Source organism: Neltuma alba, unplaced genomic scaffold, assembly GCF_004799145.2.
Source record: "Neltuma alba isolate B1F8T4 unplaced genomic scaffold, ASM479914v2 tig00013014_pilon, whole genome shotgun sequence".
Lineage (NCBI taxonomy): Eukaryota > Viridiplantae > Streptophyta > Magnoliopsida > Fabales > Fabaceae > Neltuma > Neltuma alba.
Window position 1 is genome coordinate 64,741 of NW_021637362.1, and position 25,489 is coordinate 90,229.

Here is a 25,489-nt window from a genome sequence, read left to right on the forward strand (position 1 = left end):
ACCATCCTTCACGCATATATTTGTCAGTTTCAGCTATCACATTGATGGTTATCTCCCACCACCCAATCTGTTCATTGATGAGCAAGCATCAGTCATGAGCAGCAGCAAAAAAGTTTCATTGCAGCGTGCAGCAAGTCAAAACGGTGATGGAAAGGGAATTCCAGAAGGACATCATCTTCACTCCAGGGAGGGAATTTTTCCCCCTTACTCCGGTGCTGATGGATCTGATTTCACTGAAATATAAACTTAAATTCATGAGTATAAATGTGATCAGGAAGAACAACAAATCATGCATCTTATACCAAAACAGCATCTTATTGGGAGGGCATTAAACGGAAACTCGGGGAAAAAGCAGGAGGATATAGAAAAGAAAATAGATACCCAACATGCCTCAAACTTGTGATTAAAGTAAAGAAAAATCATACATGTTCGAGTGGCGACACATGAAGAAAGTTATCAACCCATCAACTAGATAGCAAAGCTAATAAATTTTACCAGTTCTTCTCTTGCTTGGTTTCGCACTCCCCTGAGGAGCAGTCGAAGGGATATGCCTTTTGGCAGAGGTCTTTGAAGTCTCGGCCTTCTTAGAAGTTATCAAAGATGTGCAAAGAATGGCATTGACAGCTTCACGCTGTTGTTTCCTTTTTGAAATATCAGAAACTCTATTTTGAATGGGAGCTCTGCCTTCATCTTCTGTGTCTCTCTTTTTAGTACAATCTTCCTTCGACGGAGCAGAAACTTCTTCAGGGGAACTGTTTTTGTCCCCTCCAGATGATACACTTCGTCTTACTGATGGTGCAAGTGGTGATATTTTATGTCCACCAGCAGTTGTCTCTCTTTTACCATAATGCCTCTTTCCCAAAGTGGCCTTTCCCGCGTCATGCATTATTTTGTCTTTGCCTTTCCTTCCACTGTCACCAACTGACTCATCTAATGGAGGCGTACCATCACAAGTAGTTTTGCAGCCATAATTTGCAACTAGACGTGAAGTGTCCTTCACGATGGAAACAGGTTCACCTTTCTTATCTTTTTTCTTACCTTGAGCATCTTTTCCAGAACCTAAGGAGCCAGTCTCAGATCCATTACTTATATTCCCTACTTGAGTAGCAATACCTTTCTTCTTCCCCACAGAGGCATCCTTCTCATTGACCAAATTTTTGGCGATACTTTGGTTAGCACTTTTAACCCTCTCGTGTTTCCGCAGAACTGCAGGGTTAGCAGAATTTTCTGCACTATCATTGTTGAAAGCTGTCTTAAACAGTTTATGATATGGCATTTTAGCTGATATTATCAAGTTTCTTTCTTTAGCATCCTTCACAAGAGCAGCCCAGTTAGAGTTTGTCTGCAATGTCCTTGCATTCCCCAATATCCAAAGTGATACTTTGGCCCTTGTTAAGGCAACATTCATCCGTCTTACATCAGCAACAAATCCGATAGAGCTTGATTTGATCCCAGATCCAGCTGAGTTTGAACGTGCTGCTCTTACAGTAGAGAGTAACAGTATATCCACTTCTCGACCTTGAAAACCATCCACAGTGTTAAATTCAATGTTGGCAATGTTCGAAGATCCAAACACATTAGAAAATCGAGATCGGAGGAGTGAAAGTTGGTACTTGTATGGCGTAATAACACCCATTCTTCTACCAATAAATTCAGCTGGGTACCTTCAAAAGGCATTCAAGGGTCTTGTAAATAATCACCAAAATTTAAACAAACAAAAAAGAGGTTAAAATTGTCTATTTGGTACCTTTTCCTGAAAAACCTCAACAATTCAACAGCTGCATCAGCCTCATGCTGGTTGTAAAGAGATAGCACACCGGAATTTTTTCCATGAAGCTCCTGACCGTCGATGATATCATAAAATACATAAGGTCCAAGACGCCTGGTCTGATGAAACGATGCTGACTTACTAGGCATGTCACAGCCATTTAGCAACTTGCTCTCGTAGAAGTGCAGTGAAGGAAACTTGCATATCTCCGGGTGCATTCTATACTGTTATTGTAAAATAAAATCACAAATGAAGGATTTCAATTTTCAGTCTCAGGATAGAAAGATACGGGGTGGAGGAGGGGTAAAAACTCTTGCCCAAGCCAAAAGTAGTAGAAACAGGTAAGATCATATATATGCCGGTAAGAGCTATAAAAACATTCATGATTCTGAGGCATTTACTTCAAGTTTTTAGTTGGTATGGCTCTTTGATGTGTTATCAAAGAATGGTTAACCAAAATTTCAAACCTTAAAAGTCATAATGTTGACAGAATTCAGTCTTAGTCAAGAAGACATTTGGTTTATTGATCGGAAAAGGATTATATTTTAACCACATAAAAAAACAAGATTAAAAATATTCATTATCCTCCTGTTATCACACACTAATATATTATGCATTCAGTCCTAAATATAGGGAAACTTCTACAAGCCCTACTTGGTCTAAGATATCAGGAACAGTGTAGTGTTTACATTTTTTTCCAATGCTCCTCCCCCATTTATTGCTGGTTTGAACTCAATTTTAATTGCATTGTCTTATTGGCGAGGTTCAAAAAATACAGAACCAAACTGGCCAATTCAAACCTGGAACCCGTGAATCAGTAACTAGTCCGGTTTGGTTCTTCACCTGAACTGGAGGAAAACTGAACCAGTGTGAATCAGTCCAAACCCAAATAACCCGCTAGGTTGGGTGGGTTACCGGGTTTATCAGACTGTGAGAAATTTTGATCCCTGAGGACGAAAGAATTGCTTGTTTTTAAAAAAAATGACAAAAAGAAAATCATGATTAATTCTAGGGCTGTTCAAAAAATACCCAGTCCAGGTAAACCCCATCCAACCTGAAGGAACCTGGTATAGTCCAGCCTGGGAAAAAATAACCCGAAGAAAAAATGAATTATACCAAACCAGGTTGATTATCGGGTCATACCAGGTTCCAAACTGACCCTTCAGACCAAATAATCTAGTCTGACTCAGTGTATAGATTTAATTTTTATTAAGAAAATTCAATTCCCCTACCAGTAAAAACACCCTATTTGTTCAACTCTTCCTTATCAGGTCTCCGCCTCCTAGACCTTCTGCTCAGCTCTTCTTGTTTTTTTTTTTTTCCTTTCCTGGTCACATCCTCTTCAGGTCGTCTTCTTCTTCAATGTCATGTCGTGACGTTGCCCATTTGACCATTCATATCTTCAAAACCCCTAAGCAGCCCCTTCAAGTTCAACCCTCCTCAATCGCCATTCTACAGTTTCCACCCTTCCTCTCCTATCTTCTTAGTCTATGACGCTAAGTATATTGGCTTGGGTTTCTTAGATCTTGGCTTTTTCTTCGACTTCATCTTAGATCTCAAATAAATCTCAGCGTAATGGAAGAAGAGAGGAGATGTAGTTGCACCTTCGGAAAAATCAAACCTTGCTTCCTAGATCTAGCTGCAAGGATGAAGAAGAGAGAGGATATGGGTTCACCATTTTCCGTATTCATCTAGCCACAATGAAAGATGAGGGTGTGTGTTAATGATGTGGCACAAATAGATTTTCAGTTTGGGCTAGGCTATTGAACTTTTTAAAATTTTTGCTTTGTTATATTTTTAAACCCGGTCTGGTCTAGATAAGGACCGAGTTTTTGGGTCAGACTAGACCATGGACTAGCTTTTTAAACCCGGTGTTATTTTAAACCAAACATCAGGTTGGGGTGGAACCCGGGCCAACCCACCCCTAATTAATTCTGAGCCAGCCTGTCATTTTGCTTCACGAATCAAGATTCAACTCTTCTCTTCTTGCTTGTGCCAAAGTGCTCTCACATTGAACTAGACATTAGCAACCTTGCTAAGCTCCAATCTTCACTTCAATCCTGACTCTGTCACCATCGTTCTCCTTTAGTAAGCTCACTTTGTCACCATCGTTCTCCTCTAGTAAGCTCACTTTGTCACCATTGTTTTCCTCTAACAAGCCCGTGCTAGGCCTCACTGAATCTTCCATAAGAAAAAAAGGGAAGAGAAAGAGGACGCGTGGAGGAAGAGAGTTCCGAGTAGAAAGAAAGAAAGTAAAAGAAATGATGAAAAAAAACCCAAAAGATTTGAATGTTGAAGTGAAGACGAAAGAAATGTGCTGCTGCACATCAGGAAAAAGAGGAGGAAATCCATCAGTTGTCTTGTCTTTCATGTTGAAAAGAGAAAAGTTGGAAGAATTTAGAATCAATGTGAAGGGAGAATAAAAAGGAAGAGAGAAGGAGAGAGAATTAAGGGGAAAAAACAGAAAAGATAGAAAGGGAAAAAAATTCATATACATATACATAAACATTTTCTCACTGGAAATATTATTTTTTATAATTAAAATTTGAATATTTTTACACTTTTTTTTTTTGGGTAAAATACGGGGCAACACGCCCATCACTACTCCTTTATTATTCTAGGGAACAAGGTCCCTTTAAAATCATTGTACAAGATCAATTCAATCTCAGGAGGTGGTTGATCAAAAACATTCATCACCTCTGTCAATCCTAGACTATGATTAGCAAGAAAATCTGCACACCTATTCGTCTCTCTGTAAACATGTACAAATCTAATATCAACAAAAATCCTCATCAATCTGTTAATTGAATTAACAAGTGAAGAGATAGACACCTCTCCATTCGTAAGTATTACCAGTCTGACTCCAAGTTAACCTCGGTCTGACCTGCTAACCCTTGAACCACTTGCTTGACCAATTCAATGATCGGTCTAGTTTTTTGAACCTTGGTTATTGGCTTGTTCTTTATTCTAAGTCAGCATTTAATTCGGGTGATTTTTTGCATTGAAGAGCAAAACTGGAAAAATCAACATTTTTTGCAACACTAAGGATATAAACCACCATTCATTACGAAGTGTGAAATAGTTACCTTTGCCCTATATTTAGAATTGGAGAAAGTACATATCACAGTGCAACCTAGTTTCATATGCTTACCAAAGCAATCTCCATGATTATAGAGTAAAACAGCAACAAAAACTTGGTAATGTTGCGCCTTACGTACCTGTTCATTAAGCATAATAACAGTATGGCCAGCCCTCTGTAGACGTTCAAACATGCTGCATTCATAAAGAAATTTACTTGCGACATTGGAGAGGACTGTTGCAGGAAGCTGCTTTGGGTCACCAACCTTAAGTAAATTACAAAAGTCAGTTTCACTTCTCAACCCATACCAGAAATTTCAAAACTTAAGTTAGAATTTTTACCATAATACATTTGGTTCCACTTGATTTTAAGAGCTGAAGAGGTATCAAAGTAGCAGGCTCCAATGCCTGTAAGAACAAGAATAACAGATCAAAAGATGGAACAGGAAATCAGAGGATTGCTGGTAAATTAATTACTTCAAAATTTTGAGAACAGAGATATAATTACTTGGGCAGCTTCATCAACTACAACTGCATCAAAAAGTGTATTCTCAGACGGACCCCCAAACTTGGAGCTTAACATTGTCTCAGAGCAAACTCCGTAGAGGTCCCCACCACAGCCACTTAAGGTAGTTACCACTATTTCAGCTTCCCTGAGTATAGATTTTCGCAGCTTATTCCTAAGTGCCTTGATTTCTTCATTGGCTTTCCTCTCCCCAGCCTGAACATTATTAAGATCCTTGTATATTTGTTTTTTCTGTTCATATAGTTTCCGTAGCTGCATCTCAATTTCTGTGTCAGACATTTCCTTCTCATCTCCCTTGCAAGAGTCATCATGCAGAAGATTCTTTTGCTTAGAATTTCCATCCCTTGAGCTTGCACGTTTTGCTTCATAAAACCTAATAGAATCAACTAATTTCTCTAAACTGGAACGCAAAGCCCCAGAAGAATCTACTCTCAAATCATCCTTCCCATCCCTTGAATGCATCCTCTCTTCTGCCACACGTTGATCAACAAGTGTATCAATAAAAAATGGCAGTGAATCTGGATGGACTGTTTTTACGTTTCCAACCCTTACAAGATAAGGCTTGTACATTTTCCCATTACTGCCATAAAGACCTTGGCTAGAAATTCGTGAGACCAACTCATCCACGGCAGCATTAGATTGAGCACATATAAGCACTCTTCGTCTAACACAATTTCCTGCATACTTTGATGCGGTTTGAACATCATCACTCAACTGTCTGGCCAAGGCTGCATCTTGCCATGCCCTCGCAATTGCAACACTCTGGCTAACTTTTGGTCTCGTACTGGAACTCAAGTTTTCATTTGACGGATTTTGGGTGCAACTCATCTTCTCTGAAGGAGAAGCAAGCAGGCCACTGACAATTGCAACAATAATCCGTGTCTTCCCAGTGCCTATATACAACATTTGCATACATGAACAAGATAGATGTTAAAATCCATTAATTCTAAAGCTATCAGGGAAATCAAGATACATTTGTGCAGGGTGGATCAAGTACCTGGGGGCCCCTGAATAAGTGACAATTCAAATTTTTTCTTTTCTTTAGCTGTTCCAATAGTAACACTTATAGCCTGGAGTTGACTGGCATTAAATGATGACCTAAAAGTTTTCTGTAAAGGTTGGGGCAACTTACTAAGATCCACTTCCTTAAATTCATTATGATGACATGAATCATTGAGAGGATTCAAAATAAGTGGAAGTAAGGGAATGCCCTTTACAGATGACAATGCATTAAATTCACGAATTTGAGATATAATGCTCATAATCCGGCATGCATGCCATTTACTCCGTTCAGTGAGAGCCCTTCGAGCTTGATTTAATCGTGAAGAGCCATTCTGAAAATAGAACCTGATAAGGAGAATAGTTAAACTTCTTTTGTTACCTCTCTCACATCTTTCAACCTGCAAATACAAATCGACCCTTTTAGCATGATATTGGCATATCAGTAACAGTGTGCTTTGTTGCATAATCTCCAGCTGCATTGGTAGCAAAATTGCAGCAGCCACTAAAAATTGGCTTTTATAATGTTGACGAGCCAACAAAATTTTGGCTCCTCAAAAGGGGAAATCATGAAAATAATGTATTAGATTCAACTTCAAGCTTTATGCAAAAATGTTGGCAGGAATTATAAGTTCTTCATATAATGAACATCATACGTATATTAACATCCTAATTCACATCATAAACAAGAAGTGACTGCCAATTAGGTGGAGATCAGAGAAAGAGCAAGTTATCTAAAGTTCAGCCCCAAAGTGAAGTCATCATATGGCACAATCTTCATCAAGTCATGCTACAAAACAAAATTAGCAATGAAATTTATCGGCAAAATAAACAAGACTCATTGCTAATTGAAAAGAACAAATTTTCATGTGTGGAAAGATTACGAACATCAAAAGATATGTCATAATAGAAACATGTATGGGTAACCAACCCCCCCCCCCCCCCCAAAAAAAAAAAAAAAGTCACAAAAATTTATAGGCCTCTCAACTTCCTGTTGGGATAATACCAATGAATATAAATCTAAGGATACCTTTCCAACCATGTGAACATCATGTGAAGATTTTTGTGGAGGATCCTTTGTCAGTAAAACAAGGTCATTTTCTGAAAAGCTCTTTGATTCAGCAGAGTCACTGTTATCATGTATGAAACGCACAAGATGGAAGTCATCAACTCTCTCCACTGACATCACAGAAAGTTTTCCAGATATCATCCCCTCCCATGATGACATCTCCACAAAAGAATTGTGCAGCTGTGCTTTAAACTCCTCCAAAACTAAAGGTCTAAATATCTCCACGTATTGTTCAGGTGATTGAAAAACCAAAGGAACTTCCTTTAGTTTGCTTATAGCCTGGCTTTCATCTTTTCTTGCAGAAGCCAATCCGACTATAGCAAAATAATCTATTTCAAGAATAGGCTTATACCAATCATTTAATGTTGGTGGCTTGAACCTTTTTATATTATCCTCCAATCTATGCAGACGGCCAGATCTGTTTTCAAAAGGAGTTTTGAGCTGAATAACTTGTCTTCTGGAAACTGAAGTAGGCTTTGCTATATACAACTGGGTACGTCCCACAGACTTCAGTGCAGTTTCCAAAGGATCATCCCCATTATCACGAACTAAATCACTTAAAATTGGATTAGTTGACATAGTACCACTATACAAAGTCATATTGTCACAAGCTTTATTTGGTTTCACAGCATTTGAAGGTTCTTCAGATAGTGTTGTCAGATTGAGATCATTGGACTTTAAGTTTGCTTCCTTGCCACCGTGATCTACAACTTTTGAATTAACAAAGGAAGTGACCACAGGTTTATCTTGTAAATTATCAGAGTCCAATTTCTGAGAAGAAATACTAGAGACGGTGCTAGGAACCTTTCCCTGGACAGACTCTCCCCGGTCCCTGGAAGTTTTTACAGAAGAAACATTATGTTTTGCAGGGTCAGCAACTGTTATGTTTTTACCGGCATCTGAGGACAGAGACTTGCTGTGGCCGGTCTTGCCATCTGACAGAATGTTCTTATTGCTAAGAGATTTTGGTTCCCCTTCGTCATCAGAAAGTACAATGACATTTTCTCTGTTCTTTTTGCTGGTCAGCATTTGTGGGTCCCCAATTTGCACACCTGTATCCTCCAACAAGGAAGAGTGCCTATCTGAAGTGAAACATTTGCTCTTCAAAGTATTTTCAGATACTGAAGATCTGGGCTTCTCACTAGCATCAAGAAAATTATCAACACCTTCGGAAGACAGAGAAACAGATAGGCGGGACACATGTTCCATCAGTTCTTGCAATTGACAACCATCTGTATTACATTGAAAAACATAACCAAGCATATCAATAAAATAGTATTAACAGATCAAAAGAGGGGGAAAATCACACATGCTCTTACATATTTATATGTTAACAAAAAAAAAAAAATAAAAAAAAAAAAAAAGAACTCACCACTTGAAATAAGATTTTCTAGGGCAACGATTGCAGAAGGTCAGAATTAGCACAAGACCCTTTCAATATATTCAATAAACAAGTAACTGTTCGCTTCCAGTAAACAATTACAACCTTTAGTGATGACTTTCCCCACTCCATGAGATCAGAAAGCCATCTGAAATCCAACTTATTTTGACCCAGCATAGTCATAGTCCCAAGCTTTTTGCCACAAAATGATTGGAGTCTTTGAAAAAGAACAGGTAAAATCTCAAGTATCCGAACACAAGTCATCTGAAACAGGAGGGAACAATGAAACCCAGCACAATCTGTCTGGAAATTGAAGCACGTTTTGAAAATCATTCACAAAAATCAATGCTCATTCATACATATCTGCTGGTACGTATCTGGAGTACCAATGGGTTTGATGATAGAAAAGGAACCAAGGTAAAAACTGCATAAAATCTGATAATAGTAAAAGCATAACCCAGCATGTGCACTAGGATAAAAATAGGCGGACTACATTTTACCTCCCTGAACTGAGGCCCAACAACAAATTTAGTCATGAAATTTATTTCTAAGATAACACCACCCCTAACTTTCAACTAAAATAAAAACATTAAATATTATATTGTCCAAAAAAAATGAAAAATAAAAATATTAACCTCAATTAAAATCAATTGTAAAAAGCCACACGATCCTCTAGTGCTTCATATATGTGCATTTTCATACCCAACGTATAATGGTCATGAAAATTTTTGAAGCAGGTAAACGGCTTGCAGTGATGTTAACTAGAAGTTGACAACTTGACGTTCACGTTTTGGTCCAAATTTTAGAAACGAATTGTTTTTTTTTTTTTTTTTTGAAAAAAAAGATCTTAATTAGACCTTAGATTACCCTTATAAAATATGAAAGGCAAAACACAGTAAATTTTAAAATTTTTTAAAAAAAAAAATCAACAACAGAGAGAGATCAAGAACATACCTGACAAAGATTGTAATCAATAAATTCTTTTCCTTTACCCAGATATCTACAGATAATAGGCCAGGCCATTTCAGATAACAAGTAACTGAATTTTTCTTTAGTTTCTAAGTCAACATCTGAAACGCGTTTATCAATATCCACAGGCAGAGAATCAAAATCTGGCTGTTTCAAAAACCCGCCTTGGGAAGAAAATGTCGGCACTTTTAAGACACTCTCTGCTTTTTCTGGCAATTCTGACGCTGTTAGATCCCCTTCTTTCAGTAATTTGAATAAAAGAAACCAAAAATGATGCAGTGCTTGAAACTTCAACAGAACGGAATCCAATTGCATCTGGCATGCAAAGAAAATAATTACCAAAAATGTAGGGAAAGAGACAAATGACCACTAGAAAAGGTCAACTAACAATAATTGATTATTCCACTTTAATGCAAATTGTGTCTCTAAAATTTAAGATTCAGCTAAATTATTTGAACTTGAACTCTAGAAGAACCTAGCATTAACTAAGAGGGATAAGAAAGAGAGAAGAGAGGACAGTTGGCACTTCCACATATAATTATCAATGAAGCATTTGCTGACATGTAAGATTACCAGTTTCATAGCATGTTTCAGGCCCAAAAAAGTGGCAGACAACGACACCTTGCAAGAACAAAGAAACCTTAATCCACATGAAAGACCACGGGTGTCAGAGACTTGTTCCAAAATACACTTGCCAAACTGTCTAACACTCTGCAATAGAGAAATAAATTATCCATTATATAGACCATGTTCCACAGACAAGGCAGAAGAGAGAGAAAACAAATCCATCTTGTTGAGTTTTTCCTTAAAATAACCAAAAAATATCTCATTAACCATAAGCTCATTTACATAATCTACAAATGCTACATAGAAATGACATTACATCATTCGGATCCAAAAGCGAAAGAATTAAGCTTTCGCCCATTTGTGGTTCCCAAGTCCACTGTCTTCGGAGTTCTCCTTGTACCATCTGAACTAAAAAATGTGCAGTCAACCTGAGGTTTAAATCCAGATAAATTAGTCAAGAGATTGAAAATCTGTTTTAAACTCATCAAAACATAAAACTATAAGCTGTTCAAACTTTTGATTTTAGAGGAAAACATAGTCAAGGCTTTGTTAGAAACCTGCTGAATGTTCTTATTAAAGTAGAAGACATTGTCAACACTTCCACTGAGTTTTTTGATGTGTCCCCATTTCCACCATCATCAGAACCAGTCGGAACCTTCCACTCAAAAGAAGAGGAAAGTTCTGAAATGTAAGTTGAAAGCCAAGTTCTAATTGGAAGCAGCATTTCTGCACTGCTCTCAGGGTCAACCATAGAAAAACGTGATCGTGCCCAGAAAACGGCCTTTGAAAATGATATTGGGAGGACTGAGGGATGCATATCAGCTAAAACATCAACCCATAACAATGGAATGCACATCCACTCTCTGCACTCTTGAGAAGTTACTCTGCTCTGCATGTCAAACTGACTCCAAGAACTAATATCTTTCTCTTTATCTAAAACAGTTGAGAGCCAAACTTTATCGTTGTCATCCTTCAGCTCATATTCCATGCAATCAACATTACTTATAGGTGTGCAGTGATTCAGCACTGAAGATATTAATGCAGTAGCATCAGATACTATAATAGTCTGCATGAGGTCAAAAGCAGGCTGTCTTAGAGAGCTGTGAAGTGAGGAGTCCTTCAAGGATGACACAAGGGAAGGTCCCCTGTCCAACACAATAGAAATGATGAGATAACTACACCCATGAATCAAAGATTAGTTCAAGTAAATCAAAACAAAATCCATGCTGATCAAATTCACATATGTCAAGGGCCATTTTTTACTCAAAAACTTAAGCCTCTAAGTGAACACTAAGAATAATGTTTTGTTAAGAGTAACAGATAAGAAGCAGAAATAGTTCAAAAATAGCTCAGGTAGTTAACAACTGATCCTAAGGGGAAATCATCAGTTAAATCAACTTCATCCATAAATAGGTGCAGTAAAGACAATGATGAACCTTTTGGGTTAGCATTTAGAGCTATAAAAAGTCATTTGATGGTCAACTACCTTTGGTACGTATGGTTACACAAGTTGATAACTCGTGACAGATCTAAAGAAGCCTCAAATGTTGATTTTGAGAAAGAAAGAAAACAAAAAAAAAGCAAAAAATGAGCACGTACCACATATGTGCACACTCAAAAGGAGGAGAAGGCGGATTCATTGTGTAACCTCGATGCACAACAAGAAGTGATATCTGGAAAGACAATCTTGAAATGTATAGCAACCAAGATAAACCAAAACAACAGAATCTAAAGAAATATATATACGAACCTGGCAAGCTAATTTTCTTGTTAGAATGCTGAAGTTACTGCTCACTGGCACTTGATGAAGAAGAAAATAGAGAAAATTCCTCCGCTGCTTTTCATGCTCTCCATCTTGCAAAGCTTCCAGAGACTAGACACATACATGGGCTCATTCATGTAAGCTAACAAAAGGACATTTACCAAAATAAATGAATAACTTACAAATAACATGAGATATTGTGTCAACTATAAACAACCCCACCTTCCCACCAAGAAAAAAGGGAGAGGGACAAAAAAACAGAAAGAAAACAAAACAAAAGTCAATGCTCAAGCATTTTGCATACATGCCTGCAGAAAAGGCTGGAAAAGACTAAATATATCTTTATGGATTTTCTCACTGCGAGTATGGAAACATTGACCAAGCAGAGTGTTGCGCATTACACTTGGAGACAATTTTGACCTTAACCAAAGCTTACAACCTTGAACCAAGCCCAGAGGTCAAAAGAAAATATTAGCCAAATAGAAATACAAAGAAAAATATGAAGAGAAGAAAAGCAAAAGGAATTAAAAAGAGGAAGTGCGTACCAAGCATTTCGAAGAGAAGTCTCAAGCAAGTAACAGCATGTGAAAATTCAACTGAATCACTGCTAATATGATTGAGTACAATATCAAGAAAAAAGGGATAGTGTTCCAATAACCCTTCTTCAAAAGCTGGAGAATCCATGAAGCCAAGCCTTCACAAAGTTATAAAAGTTTTATGAAAACAAAAGCAGAGATAAATTAAACGTTAAGGGAAAAAAATCAAGTTTTATACTTCCAAAACCATAACTTCTTACAAAGATTTGAAGCCGACCCATAAAGAAGCACGATCTGGCTGTGGCTGTGGTGTTGAATATTCCATAGCTGATGGTAAAGTCTCTGCCTCTAAACAGGCAATAAACTTCTTGAGCATTGGCTGCAAAGGTTCCAAGTCTGTTGCTCTCCTACGCACAATGTAAACAACATTTGTGATTATCAAAACACAAAGAAAGGATCTAGCATGCCTTGCATTAGAGAAACAAGATTTGGAACAGCTATGAAGAAAAGGTAAGCAATGAGATTCAATCTAATCACTAATTATTAATCAAACCATATCTTACCATGTTACCACAAACACAAACATGATCTATAGCTTTTTTATTTTTTGAAGTAAATCACGAGGGTTTGAGCCTTTGGCCTCTACCCACACCTTACTCTTATAACCTGAGCTAACTCCTTGGGCATGATCTCTGGTTTTAGATCTTCCTCATTTTGTTGTTAAAGGAAAAAAAAACTTCTTTTAGAAAACCATCGTCACTGATAAGCATATAATTGTTGTCAGAAACACAACTTCCATTGGCATCATAAGCATTAAAAAAATCCTTGTAATTAAAAGCTCAAATCCTTTGGCGCTGACAAGGTACCTCAATCTTCCCATTGATCCTGCCAAACGATATCCAACAGAACGCACACTTCGCTTGCAAAACAGCAATGCATATACTCCCTGGAAGAGGATGAATACATCATGTAAGCAATCTAAAACATAATATCTTAGCAGAATTACATTGCAAACGGAAAAAAATGGCTTACAGGAAATTGTTGATGCCCTGACAAAGCCAATTCATGCATATTATCGATGGCTTCAACAAACGACTCAAATTCAGTGAATAGGGGCTGATTCTCTAGAAGAATTGGGAACATCAATACCTGTATCAAACAGTGAAAGAGAAGCAAATGAAATGTTAATTTTGGACTCAAAAAGACAAATAAAAGCAACTATGACTGAAAATAAAACAGAAATTCATAACAGCAGGAAGAAAAATGTTCATCTTAGCATCAAACACAATTGAAAAATCACAGGCCACTGACATTCATCTGCATTTCAGCACTAATGTAAACAGTAATCAATTCATCAAAAGATTTTTTTTAATAAAACATGACATTTTATCTAAAAAAAGGAATGAAAAGAAAACTGGGGGGGGGCACCGACATAACAAAGAAACATATCAGTTCCAATTTCCAAAGCTCTCCAGTCCTGTAACCTAATTAAACGGGAAAATTCATCACAAAAAATACGGGAAGAGAGGCCCAAAAAGAAGAAACAATAGCAGCGTTATCCCGGACTACCACTAAATAAGTTGGCTCATCTTTGAACATTCAAGCATTCTAATACAACTAAATACACCAAATAATGCAATCACTGGTAGCTTCCCAACGGTGCTCAAAATTGTGAGAAAGTGTCATCAACCCAGAGGGGCAGAAGACACATAATGCACACTAGAGGCATATTAACAAAAATTTTGCATTCCTTATCCTTTCGTAAGAGACCAGAAAACCTTGAGCTTTACGAAAAGGAAAGACATAAAACTTTGAGCATTCTAACATGTCATTCTTAACACAAAATCTAAATCCTAAATTGTAATTTCACAGCTGCTGTGAAGACCAAAGAAACGCCTAGCAAGCAATGCTAAAAACAGTAAAGAGAAAAACATACAAGTGATGTGGTGATCTACCCAGCAAAACGGAAAATGGAATTTGACATTTGAGTTCACTCAAATAATATAACCAATAGTTCAATACTTCTGCTTTTGTTAATTTCCCAATGAAATGGAAAATTTTACATAGAAAGGGATGCCCAAAAAGGACAATTTCAAGACTCAAAATGTCAATTTAATGTAATCCATTGGTTCAAAATTAAGAGAAGAACAACGAATGAAGAAAAATTCAAACATGAATAGATTAATTACTTCATACAACGCGTTGACAACTTCCGTATTATCACAAGTAGGATCATACTTTTGCCCTGCTATTCTTGCATTGATATCTTTCAGGTGTAGTGTCACCCTCTCATAATCAAGTTTCTGCAATACATCAAGAAGAGGACCAATTGTGCTGTATTCATACTCCATTTTGTACATTTCTCGGGCATGATGGTGCTGAGAGACGCATTGGAGGCAGAGCCGCATTTCACCAGAGATCCTCTTCCACAAACGCCTAAGAGGTGAATCTTGACGTTCATCTTTGAAGAAATTGTAGAAAGTCTCCAGAAGTGGCCCCATTATATCCCGAAAGCCACACCATATATGACTTTCATTAGGCAAACAAATCAAGAAATTATATGCATCTGCAAACCTGAGAATAATCAATCATAACTGTGATTATGGAAACAGTCACAGATTCATCAGGTATGACTCCATAGACCAACACTGACATCAATCTCAAAGATCGACAATAAAATCCCAATGATCACTGACTCACGAAGTAGTAAAAGGCGAAACTTTGTATTGCTCAAAAGTTTCAGTTACTTGTAAAGGAAAAAAAACAATAACTAAATTAGAATTCAAAATATCGGTAAACACTAGGTACAGTCTCTGAACCGAGCATATCAGTGAAAAAGTGTGATACATATAATGTGCCGTTATCTTTCAGGAAGAAGATAAAAGAAAAATGGAGGTGACCATTGTTCTTTGTGCTGGTGCAGGCGACGGCCTTTGAGAGGATCATTGTTATCCCCATCGTCGTTTTCTTCTTCCTCTTCTTCAATGCCTCTCCACCGGTCCAGAAGCTCCCGCCTAGTGACTAGTTTCTTGGCCATTGAGTCGGCTCCGATTTCAATCAAATGTCAAATGCTTTGAACTCCTAAGAATCGAAAAATCAAGGTTCTTCCAAGAAAGCTGAATTTTTACCGAGAAATGTGTGATTAGGTCAGGCATTTGGGCGCGGTTTTCCCATTGTCAACTGGCAATTGCAACGACAGTGGCAATCGGCTTCAAAAAGTATCAAGCGGAAAATGGTGCTTGCTTTGCAGTATAAAATTCCATTGAGTTACGATTTAATATAAAATGTAGCTTAATTATACTCCTCCATACTTAATATAGAATCCAATTACTAAGATGGTTTTGATTTTAAATACAAGACTCATTTTTATATTTCAATTTTCTATAAATTACTTCTGTAGATACTCTATCAACCATAACTAAATAGAAGAGAAGAGAAGGTATTAAAAAGATGATTATAATATTTTATAAAAAACGCGTCACATTTCTTATAATTAACTAACTTAACCAACTTTCTTAATCTAATCAAATTAGTTAAATAGGTCTTATATTAAGAACCGGAAAAGCATCACCATTCCGTCATAATTATAAGACTCCTTACTAAATACGAGATCTTATAATTAAAAGGATGTTTGGATAGAATCAAAACAATGGCTTTAAAAGTGCTTTTACGATATACGAAATAAATATGTGAAGGAGTTTATCTCGATTTGCCGAAAAATGTTTTTCAGAAACACTTCTAATGCTTCCCAAACACCTCCTGAGATCAAAGTAGTATAATTTAGAATTTAAACTTAAATATTTCAAAAAAAAATTATGAAAACCAAACCATCCAAATCAAATCAAATCAGAAAATATAACGACATCCATACAAAAACACAAATCAATGCCCCCCCCCTAATTTATTCCCTCAAACTCTGACTTCAGTATCTTTGTTCAATAACTTCCACAACCAATAAGCAATCAAATTAGCCGCCACGGAAATTCAAATCATAAAATAATTCTTGATAAGTTTTCCTAAAAAAAAATGTTTTCAATCAAGACATCATATCTCCAATCAGAAAATATGATAGTCTTGTTGATGAGCTGCTTATGAAAAGTGCTTATAAAGTATTCTTTGAGCCAATCAAATTAACTTATAAATCTATAACACAATAGAGGGACACTAAGCTATATTGAAGGTGGCTAATGGTGCTTCCGTACTTGTTAACCACAAATTTGACGGCCATGCAGCATAGTCAAACAACATCCATAGATATTCAATATGTTGCTGACTTATTTTTGCGTGTTCTTCATTTATGGAATTCAGTCCAATAGAATTCCTCTCTAGTTGTAAGTTGTGTTCCCTTGTTTTTGAAAACCCCACTTTTTGTTTTTTTTTTTTTTCATTTTGAGTGTATCTAGTAGATTGTGTTGGAATGACATTGCCTCAGGATAGTATTTGGTTGAGGATACCATATTGTGTATCTATGGATGATGTTAGACTATATTGCATGGGCCATAAAATTGATAGTTAATAACAATGGAAGCGTCATTAGCCATCTTCGTTGTAACTTAGTGTACCTCTAATCTGTATCATATTTATGAGTTAACTTATTGACTACTTGTTAATTAATTTAGTACTATGTGTAATAATTAGTACAACCTTCTCCTCTCCACCTAGAAGAAATGCATTTTTTGGGTGCATATATAATATATTTATGAGAATGACACATTAGGAGTCCACCTATGCTATGAAATTATAGAATATGAATCAATATATATTATACATAATGTGAGTTGGGTCTAGCAGAAGGAGCAGTCTCTCACAACATAACAAACAAAACTCGAATCCCGCTAGGAGAGATGCCTCCATTTAGTCCCCGATAGTGCTTCAAATAGAGTTGCATCCAATAAGAGGATACATATACTTTAGCAATATATATATATATATATTATACAACGAGATTTGGTTTATCTATTATTATTACTACTACTACTGTATATTTGATCTTTAATATAAGATAATAAAACACAGTTAACTGCTGGTAAAAAAATACAATTAACTAATTTTAAGAAAATAAATATATTAATAAATGGCTTAATTACAACACGTGTTATGTAATCTCTTTAAAATACTTATGCGTATTACTGAATTATATATTAGTTTATAAGTCAAATAAATTATTTTGTAAAAAAAAACAATAAGTATAAATACTTTAAATAATTTATTTACTTTTTTACCTATCTAAATTAGTCAATTATATTTTATATTAAAGATCGATGTAATACACGAGAACTAAGAGAGAATTACCAAGAAATGTCAACAAATAATAAATATAAAATATAATAAATGAATACAGATTCCTTGAAGTATGAAAAATGAATCAATCAATACATATCATATACTTGAACATCCAAACTAAATAATAATAAAACACATGATTCATAAACAATGGATAATATAAGTCACTTATTAGTATTTGAATGCTCAAATGTGTTACCAATTGATGCATCATACATAGGTGCAGCCAACAAAGTATTCATTTTTTAACTACCAATCCTTGCTTCTTTTTTTTTAGTATTCACTCTTGCTTCTTTCGAAATTAGTTCCCCATATCAAACGGGACATTAACTTATAAGGTACTTTTTCCATCTTTAATATAATATCCATTTAATTAATTTGATTAGATTAAGAAAGTTAGGCAAGTTAGTTAATTATAAGAAAAGTGACACATTTTTCCTAAAACACCATAATCATCTTTTTTAATACTCCATCTCCCTCTTCTACTTAATTATGATTGAGAGAATATCCATAAAAGTAATTTAGAAAAAATTAATAAATATGAGAAATGAATCTCATATTTAGAATCAAAACTAACTTAAGAATTGGGTCTTATATTAAGGATCGAAGGAATATGATGCATGTATAAAATTTACGTATATCGGAGTAAGTTAATTAACAAGTTATTCGTTCAGTCAATCAAATTAACTCACAAAATTTTATGTAAGAATCATGTGATTTATTATAAATTTTATATTTTATTTGGATGTTTAAATATTCTTCCAGTTTTAAATATACAATATATTTATTTTAAGAAATAAATGTTATATTTAGGATTAAAATAAATATATGATATATATTTACTGATTCATTTGCGAAGAATCTGTTCATCTATTCATAATTCCCTCTCAGCTCTCGTATGAAAAAATGATAGTAATAACTGCTTTTCTCATGTACATGTTCCCCTTCGGTGACACCGGGATGGACCAGATTCTTTAAATTTCCGAATTTTCGCGGCACCGAATATATCTATCGGGGGGAAGGGCGAAAGTGCCCCTAAACCCTTGAACAAAACCCTAGTTCGAGCCAGATATGAGAAGCAGAATGATATAGCTCGGGCAAGAATTTGCAAAATTTTGCATTATCCCGGCGAAAAGCCGACACCCAGAGTGAAGTATCTAATGTCTAAAATCCCTTCCCTCACTCAGGCAAGTCAGTTCAATCACTCCCAGAGTTTTCTTTGTCTCATAGCTCTAGTAACTTCTATTTGCCAAAAACATTAATTTCGTATTAGGATCTTCTGTTTTCTTCGTTGCTTACGATCACAAAGCCTGCAGCTTCATGCTTATAATTCGCGCGCGCGCGCACACATAATATAGATACATATACATACATAAGTGTGTATATATATATACATATGCATATCGTATTTACCTTACACGCTAACAAGACAGAATGTAATTTGAATCACTACCGCAGAAGAACCGCGGGAGTGATGGCGGGGGCCATGGGGTGTTCGGAGACGTCTACGTAATGCTTCCAAAAGAGATGGGCATCGAGAAAGTAGATAAATTTGATGTTCGATTTCAACTGCCTGACATCAAGCACGTCCTCAGGGTGAGTCCTTTTTTCCTGCTAATTTATATTGAACAGAAAACTTAGTTTATTTTTTGAAAAAAGGGACAAGTAAAGTTTCGGTGCCTGGAAACGCCCAAGGTGGTAAAACAGTAAACACTGAATATAAAAGGCAGCCATCTCTTGGAAGGGAAGGTTGAAAGAATTTATTGCGGATGACCTCAAGTTGTTGGCTTTATTTGTACTCTTTTTGTTATTGGAACGATGGGGAGGGCGGCTTTGGAGCTAAGAAGTAACTTGCTTTGGACTTCACCCTGTTTTTCTCTAGATTCGGAAGTTTCTTCATAATGAATCTTTGTCTATTTATTTTAGTCTTTTATGTTTGTCTAAATTCGGAATCCTATTTGATGGACCAGTAATCGACAGGGGATTGTTTGAGTTCAATAAGAATATGAAAAGGACACATTTTTGAGCAAGTAACTCAATTTTATCTCAATCTGTACTGAGTACATTCAGATTATCAATGTGGACCTCTTACATTGGTAGTTTGCTTGTAGGTCAATATTTCTTGTACGGTATTGTTACTTCTTTGCCTATTAATTTTACATAATGTTATGGTCTGAAGTATAGTCATTTTTTCCTTTCTTTGTTCGACCATTTAAAATATATGCATGGGTTTGTGCGCCACTTCTGGTACTTGGATGTTTATGTCACCATGGTAGTGTGGTTGAGAATTCAACATATTCCATTTCACAGGATGTGGCTGTGATTTTGTCTAGCATTCTCTTTCAGACTTCCAATGAACATAGGTCCCGTTTGGTACGACGCATTGAAAATGAGGGATGGGAACTAGAACTGTAATTGAGAAAAATCATTAAAAAGTATTTAACATAGGTAATTGTTTGTTACATAGGATTAGACAAATTTATGGAGGTGGGACTGGGAAATACCATGTCCCCCCTTGGTATTTCTCAAACCCACATATATGAGTCTGTCCAATCTCATGTAACAAGCAATCTTTCTTGCTAGACACTTTTTTAATAGATTTTCTCAATCTCAATCTCAATCCCTACTCCTCATTTTTAATGCATCGGACCAAATGGGATCTCAGAGTGTGGCTGTGTCATGAATCATCCTCTGGTGCAGGGGTTGGCTGATAGTGGCTATCTTCTTCCCTCATCAGATTGTTTTATTGTATTTTAAATATCTATATTTATATGTGAATACATATTTATTTAATAATTTAATAATGATAGATAGCCTTGGCCTCTGCGAAATCTTGTATGTTCCTTAGAAGTCCCTCATATGAATGTTATGCTAATGTATATATTAATATTAACATTAGTAATGATATTTATATCCCTGATTTTATGCGTAAGATGATAGCTAGACGAACTAGGAAACAGGAAAAAAAATGGAAAGGTACATAAGGAGGAGATCATATAAAAGTTGAAAGGAGAAAAGTAAACCACCTATCTACCGGAGCACTGACGGAAGCATATAAGATATCATTTATTGAAAAAATGAACTAAACTTTGGGATACCTTTTTGTTTTAGGGGAGTTTGGTATGCGTTTTGATTAATTTTAACAATACTCAGGGCAAGTATTACTTTTTAATTTATTGATAATTAGAGTTTGGCTGTTTGATTCACATCACTTGTGCACTGTGCTAGAGAAATGGGAATATATTGTTGCTAGGTTTAGTCATATGGTGCATGAGTAAATTAGTACTGAAATTGAATCAGAAATGAGCATGAGCTAGAAGTGACTGGTCATGAAAACTTGTGGGCTGAACAAAGCTGGAATCCAGTTATCAATGTTCTTTAAAGGTGTGGCTACTGGTTAGTTGTGGGGAGCAAAATGCTAGAATTGTGATAGGGTAGAGGCAATGCTATAGATCATTGTTGTAGCAAGAATGCTGGTGATTAAGAAGGTTGAGTTTATTGAGGGCCTTTTGATCTGTTATGTTCCATTGAACCAAATAAGACAAAATATAGAGAGAAAAAATTTCTTAGTTTCTTATACTGGGCTGTATTTGTTGCATCATGATTATATTTGGTTAAGTGCTTATTTCATGGGATTGTTGTTTTTGCTCCTCATAAAGACATGGCTTTTCCATTATTCAGGAATTTTTGGGGACTAGAGAGGTTGGTGAGTTTGTAAGTGGGGCGCTAGCAGGGGCTATGACTAAAGCTGTACTTGCTCCCCTTGAGACAATCAGGTTGGATGCTTGGTTTTCGTTTTATACTTTTTGTCCAATGCTCATCTATATAATAAAGTCTCTGTGCTTTTGAAATGCTTATGTGTAGATATACTCTGAGGTGTGTTTCTCAACATGTAATACCATTCTTTTACCAAAAATAAAATTCAGTGAGCGAATATCTGAAAATTTTAAATCAAGCCTTTGCTTGCTTCAGCGGGGATTAGTTTCTTATTTATTTGAAATATCATTGTAGCGATTTAGAATTTTAAACAGAGACATGAAGAAGAAAAAAATACCACATTTTGTTGAGTCTCAAGTTCAATACGACGACATGCTGCAAGGTTTTCAGCCTCTTTGGTTCAAGTTCCCTTGTGAAATACTAAGTTCTGCTTGCATTTGCTAATTACTAGCTAGCATGTGAAAGTTAATTGTCTGCAATATTTAATGTTATTACCAAGCTCATACTCTGTACCCCATGCAGAACAAGAATGGTGGTTGGTGTTGGGTCGAAAAACATCATGGGAAGTTTCTTGGAGGTAATAGATCAGCAGGGTTGGCAGGGGCTATGGGCTGGGAACGGAATCAATATGCTTCGTATAATCCCTACGCAAGCAATTGAGCTTGGCACATTTGAGTGGGTAAAACGGTCAATGACTTCATTGCAAGAGAAATGGGAGCAAAAGCAATGCCCCAAGTTGCAGATAGGTTGCATCGATTTGAACTTTTCTTTGTCTTGGATTTCTCCAGTTGCTGTGGCTGGTGCAGCTGCTGGAATCATGGGCACACTTGCGTGCCATCCCTTGGAAGTGTTGAAGGTATTTGTACTTTTGGAATATGTTATAAAGTAAGAAGTAGAATTATTAAAATATAATGGATTATTTTTTATTGTTGTATTTACGCAGTTAACATGCATCACAATTCCATGATGACACCACAATCTATGGGATTATATTTGTCAATTGAGTTCATAATGACCAAGAGTTGAAAATATTTAAGCCCTGCATTCATGTCTGTTGCTTTTGCTCCCAATGCTGATCATGGTTTGATTTCTTACAGGATAGGTTGACTGTAAGTCCTGAGACCTACCCTAATTTAGGTCTTGCAGTTAGCAAAATTTATAAAGAGGGTGGCATTGGTGCTTTTTATTCTGGCATTTCACCTACATTAATTGGCATGCTCCCATACAGTACGTGTTATTATTTCATGTATGACACCATGAAGCAATCTTACTGCCAGTCTAAAAATAAGAAGTCGCTAAACCGGCCAGAGATGCTTTTGATTGGAGCTCTAGCAGGTAAGAGATTCTGTTGTAATTGCTGGACTTCATACTATGGTCTATCTCTCTCTCTTTATCTCTCTTGTTCAATTCCACGCATTCGTACAAATTCTTTCATGTCCCCAGTTGCAACCAACAAATGAGTGATGCCAAAAAAATATTTTAATATAGAAATTATCTATTTGCTTTTTGATTGTCATCCTTCCACTCTGTTTTAGACTAAATGAGAGAGGAGTGAGGGAGGGAGGAAACGTATCAATTGTTGGGTATAGGCAAATATCTAGTTCTCTGTTTAATTTGAACTCAATTATGAAAAAAGAGGGAAAACAAAAAACAAACAAAAACAAAACACGGCCTCATACAATCCAATAACATTCACAAGTCAAATACGTTAAATTAGATTCACAAGCCAAATACATTAAATTAGATTCACAAGCTAATAAAAGTTGGTTTAGTTGATAAGGAGTTGGTTTATAACCCACAAGTTTGTGAGTTTGGATCCTGTTGCTAATGTGAAGATATTCTTGGTGAGCAATCTGTAAGTACCTCTAAAAATGCTCTCTAAGCTTAGATGTATGCCCTGGTCTTGGTGAGCTCTCAGGACCCAATTATTCTAAACTTTTTTTGTACCCAAAAAAAAAAAAAAGATTCCTGCTATTTATATATTATCAGATAGATTGGATAGATATTCAACTAGAACGTCGTTAATGTTTCACTTGGCCTGGCAACTAACGCAGCTCGTTTAAATTATAGGTTTCTATCTGGTTAGAACTTGAATGTTTTTAGTTAGTGACATTAATGGTTGTACTGATTGACCTTAGTGGCATGCTAGGTTTTACTGCAAGCACAATCAGCTTCCCCCTGGAGGTGGCCAGAAAACGCCTTATGGTAGGAGCTTTGCAGGGTAAGTGCCCACCACACATGGCGGGGGCACTTGCGGAAGTTGTACGAGAAGAGGGTCTGTTGGGGCTTTACAGGGGATGGGGTGCTAGCTGTTTGAAGGTCATGCCATCCTCAGGCATCACCTGGATGTTCTATGAAGCATGGAAGGACGTTTTGCTTGTCCACAAGACTCATTCTTTATAGTTTAACAAGAACTGGATGATTGTTTTTGTAGTAGTTGCTCGCTAACTGGTTCTTGGGGCTTTCTTCCTGTTGGTATGGAAGTCTCGGGAAGGTTCCAAGGTGGGGAAAGTTTTCGATTTATTGTGAGGATGATTAAAGTAATTCAAGTGTGGTGGGTGGAATGGGTTTTTCCTAAGGTTCAAAAAAACCGGATTGGTTAGTGAATCAGTTGAGGTATTAGGTTAAGAGTTAATGAGTTAGATCGGGATTGACCCAAAGTTAAACCAGTGATTATTTAACAAGTATAATTTAAATCAAATTTTTAAAAATATTCATATTTAATTATAAAAATATTTTAATAAAAGTAATACTTAAAAACATTCTATTAAATAATAAATACGATATATGATATGTATTATAATTGCAATAAAGGAACAATATATCCCTTCTAGAAAACGGTAAAAAAGAAAAAGAAAAAGAATATAAAACATATATGTGTTAGTATACGGAATGAATGACTATCAGATACCTTTGGGGGGGGGGGGGAAGGAAATAGAATAGCTGTCTGTTACATGGTTTAGTCTCAGAGGTGTCATTTATACCTTCCCCCTTTTTTTTTTTTGGTCATTTTCCAAAGCTTTGAATCTCTAGCATTAGGTCTCGTTGGAGGTCTTTTTTCTCCCTTCTCTCTATTTTTCAGTCTTCTTACACAACAAACTTTTTACCTCCTGAAACATATTTTCCTCCTTCCATGTGAACCTCCTGAAAGAATCCTTTCACTTCGTTTTTTACCATGATTTTCAAGAGTTTTCTTGTAAAGCAAGTTATTTTAGATATCTTTTCCTCTATTTTCTTTCTCTTCCTCTTTCTTCGTTTTCCAATCAATTGGTTTTTTTTTCCTCAGAATTCTGCGATGTTCTGAGCAGGTATAAAAAGGGTTAAGGTGTGCCCAGCACCCCGAACTATTTTTTTAGGTATACCCAGTGTCCTAAAGTAATTTTCGGTGCATCCAGTGTCCCAAACTAATTAAAACGGTGCATCCATATCCCAGACTAACAGAAAAGTTAAGTTTGACCGTTATTTGCTGACTCAGCAGAAGGTTGGCTAACGTGGCGGACACATAGGCATATAATGTGTATTATTTTGACTGGCCAAGGTGCGCTCAGCACCCCGAATTATTTTTTCAGGTGCGCCCAGCGTCTTAAAGTAATTTTTTGTGTATCCAGTGTCCCAAACTAATTAAAACGGTGCATCCACATCCCAAGCTAATAGAAAAGTCTCGTTTGACCATTACCTTACTCATTCAGCTAAAGGTTGACGGAAAAATCCTAGATGGCAGACACAAGCGTCTGATGTGTATTATTTTGACTGAAAATTCAATTTATTTCCTCCTTTTCTAACATTTATCTTTTGCCAGTTTTAAAACTTAAAAAAAAGAAAGACCACCAATCC

At 36.2% G+C, this 25,489-nt stretch overlaps 2 protein-coding genes across 2 annotated transcripts; one reads left to right on the plus strand and one right to left on the minus strand.

The window, feature by feature from the left end:
- Positions 1-1,393: 1,393 nt before the first annotated feature.
- Positions 1,394-15,842, minus strand: LOC114733553 (uncharacterized). Its single transcript, XM_028921026.1, is given in 23 exon segments — positions 1,394-1,518; positions 1,614-1,664; positions 1,748-1,992; positions 4,987-5,112; positions 5,189-5,254; positions 5,355-6,265; positions 6,370-6,772; positions 7,402-8,672; positions 8,813-8,851; positions 8,854-9,085; positions 9,776-10,105; positions 10,364-10,501; positions 10,674-10,785; positions 10,915-11,502; positions 11,957-12,030; positions 12,108-12,230; positions 12,428-12,558; positions 12,665-12,813; positions 12,916-13,062; positions 13,522-13,601; positions 13,688-13,804; positions 14,845-15,229; positions 15,556-15,842. Coding segments are annotated over 23 exon segments (5,955 nt in total). The 5' UTR covers positions 15,693-15,842; the 3' UTR covers positions 1,394-1,418.
- A 3,507-nt stretch (positions 15,843-19,349) lies between these two features.
- On the plus strand, positions 19,350-24,245 carry LOC114733554 (probable mitochondrial adenine nucleotide transporter BTL1). The gene is made up of 5 exons (XM_028921027.1): positions 19,350-19,534; positions 21,620-21,714; positions 22,178-22,511; positions 22,753-22,990; positions 23,805-24,245. Exons 1-5 carry the CDS (start codon positions 19,451-19,453, stop codon positions 24,056-24,058), a joined length of 1,005 nt encoding a protein of 334 aa, XP_028776860.1. The 5' UTR covers positions 19,350-19,450; the 3' UTR covers positions 24,059-24,245.
- The last annotated feature ends 1,244 nt before the right edge of the window (positions 24,246-25,489 follow it).

Bases quoted from the DNA above. Each gene is read 5' to 3' on its own strand.
- LOC114733554 (XM_028921027.1), top strand. From the start codon at position 19,451: ATGCTTCCAAAAGAGATGGGCATCGAGAAAGTAGATAAATTTGATGTT. The intron at 22,512-22,752 runs GTATTTGTACTT...GATTTCTTACAG, and splicing joins ATCCCTTGGAAGTGTTGAAG to GATAGGTTGACTGTAAGTCC. The intron at 22,991-23,804 runs GTAAGAGATTCT...GTGGCATGCTAG, and splicing joins TTTGATTGGAGCTCTAGCAG to GTTTTACTGCAAGCACAATC.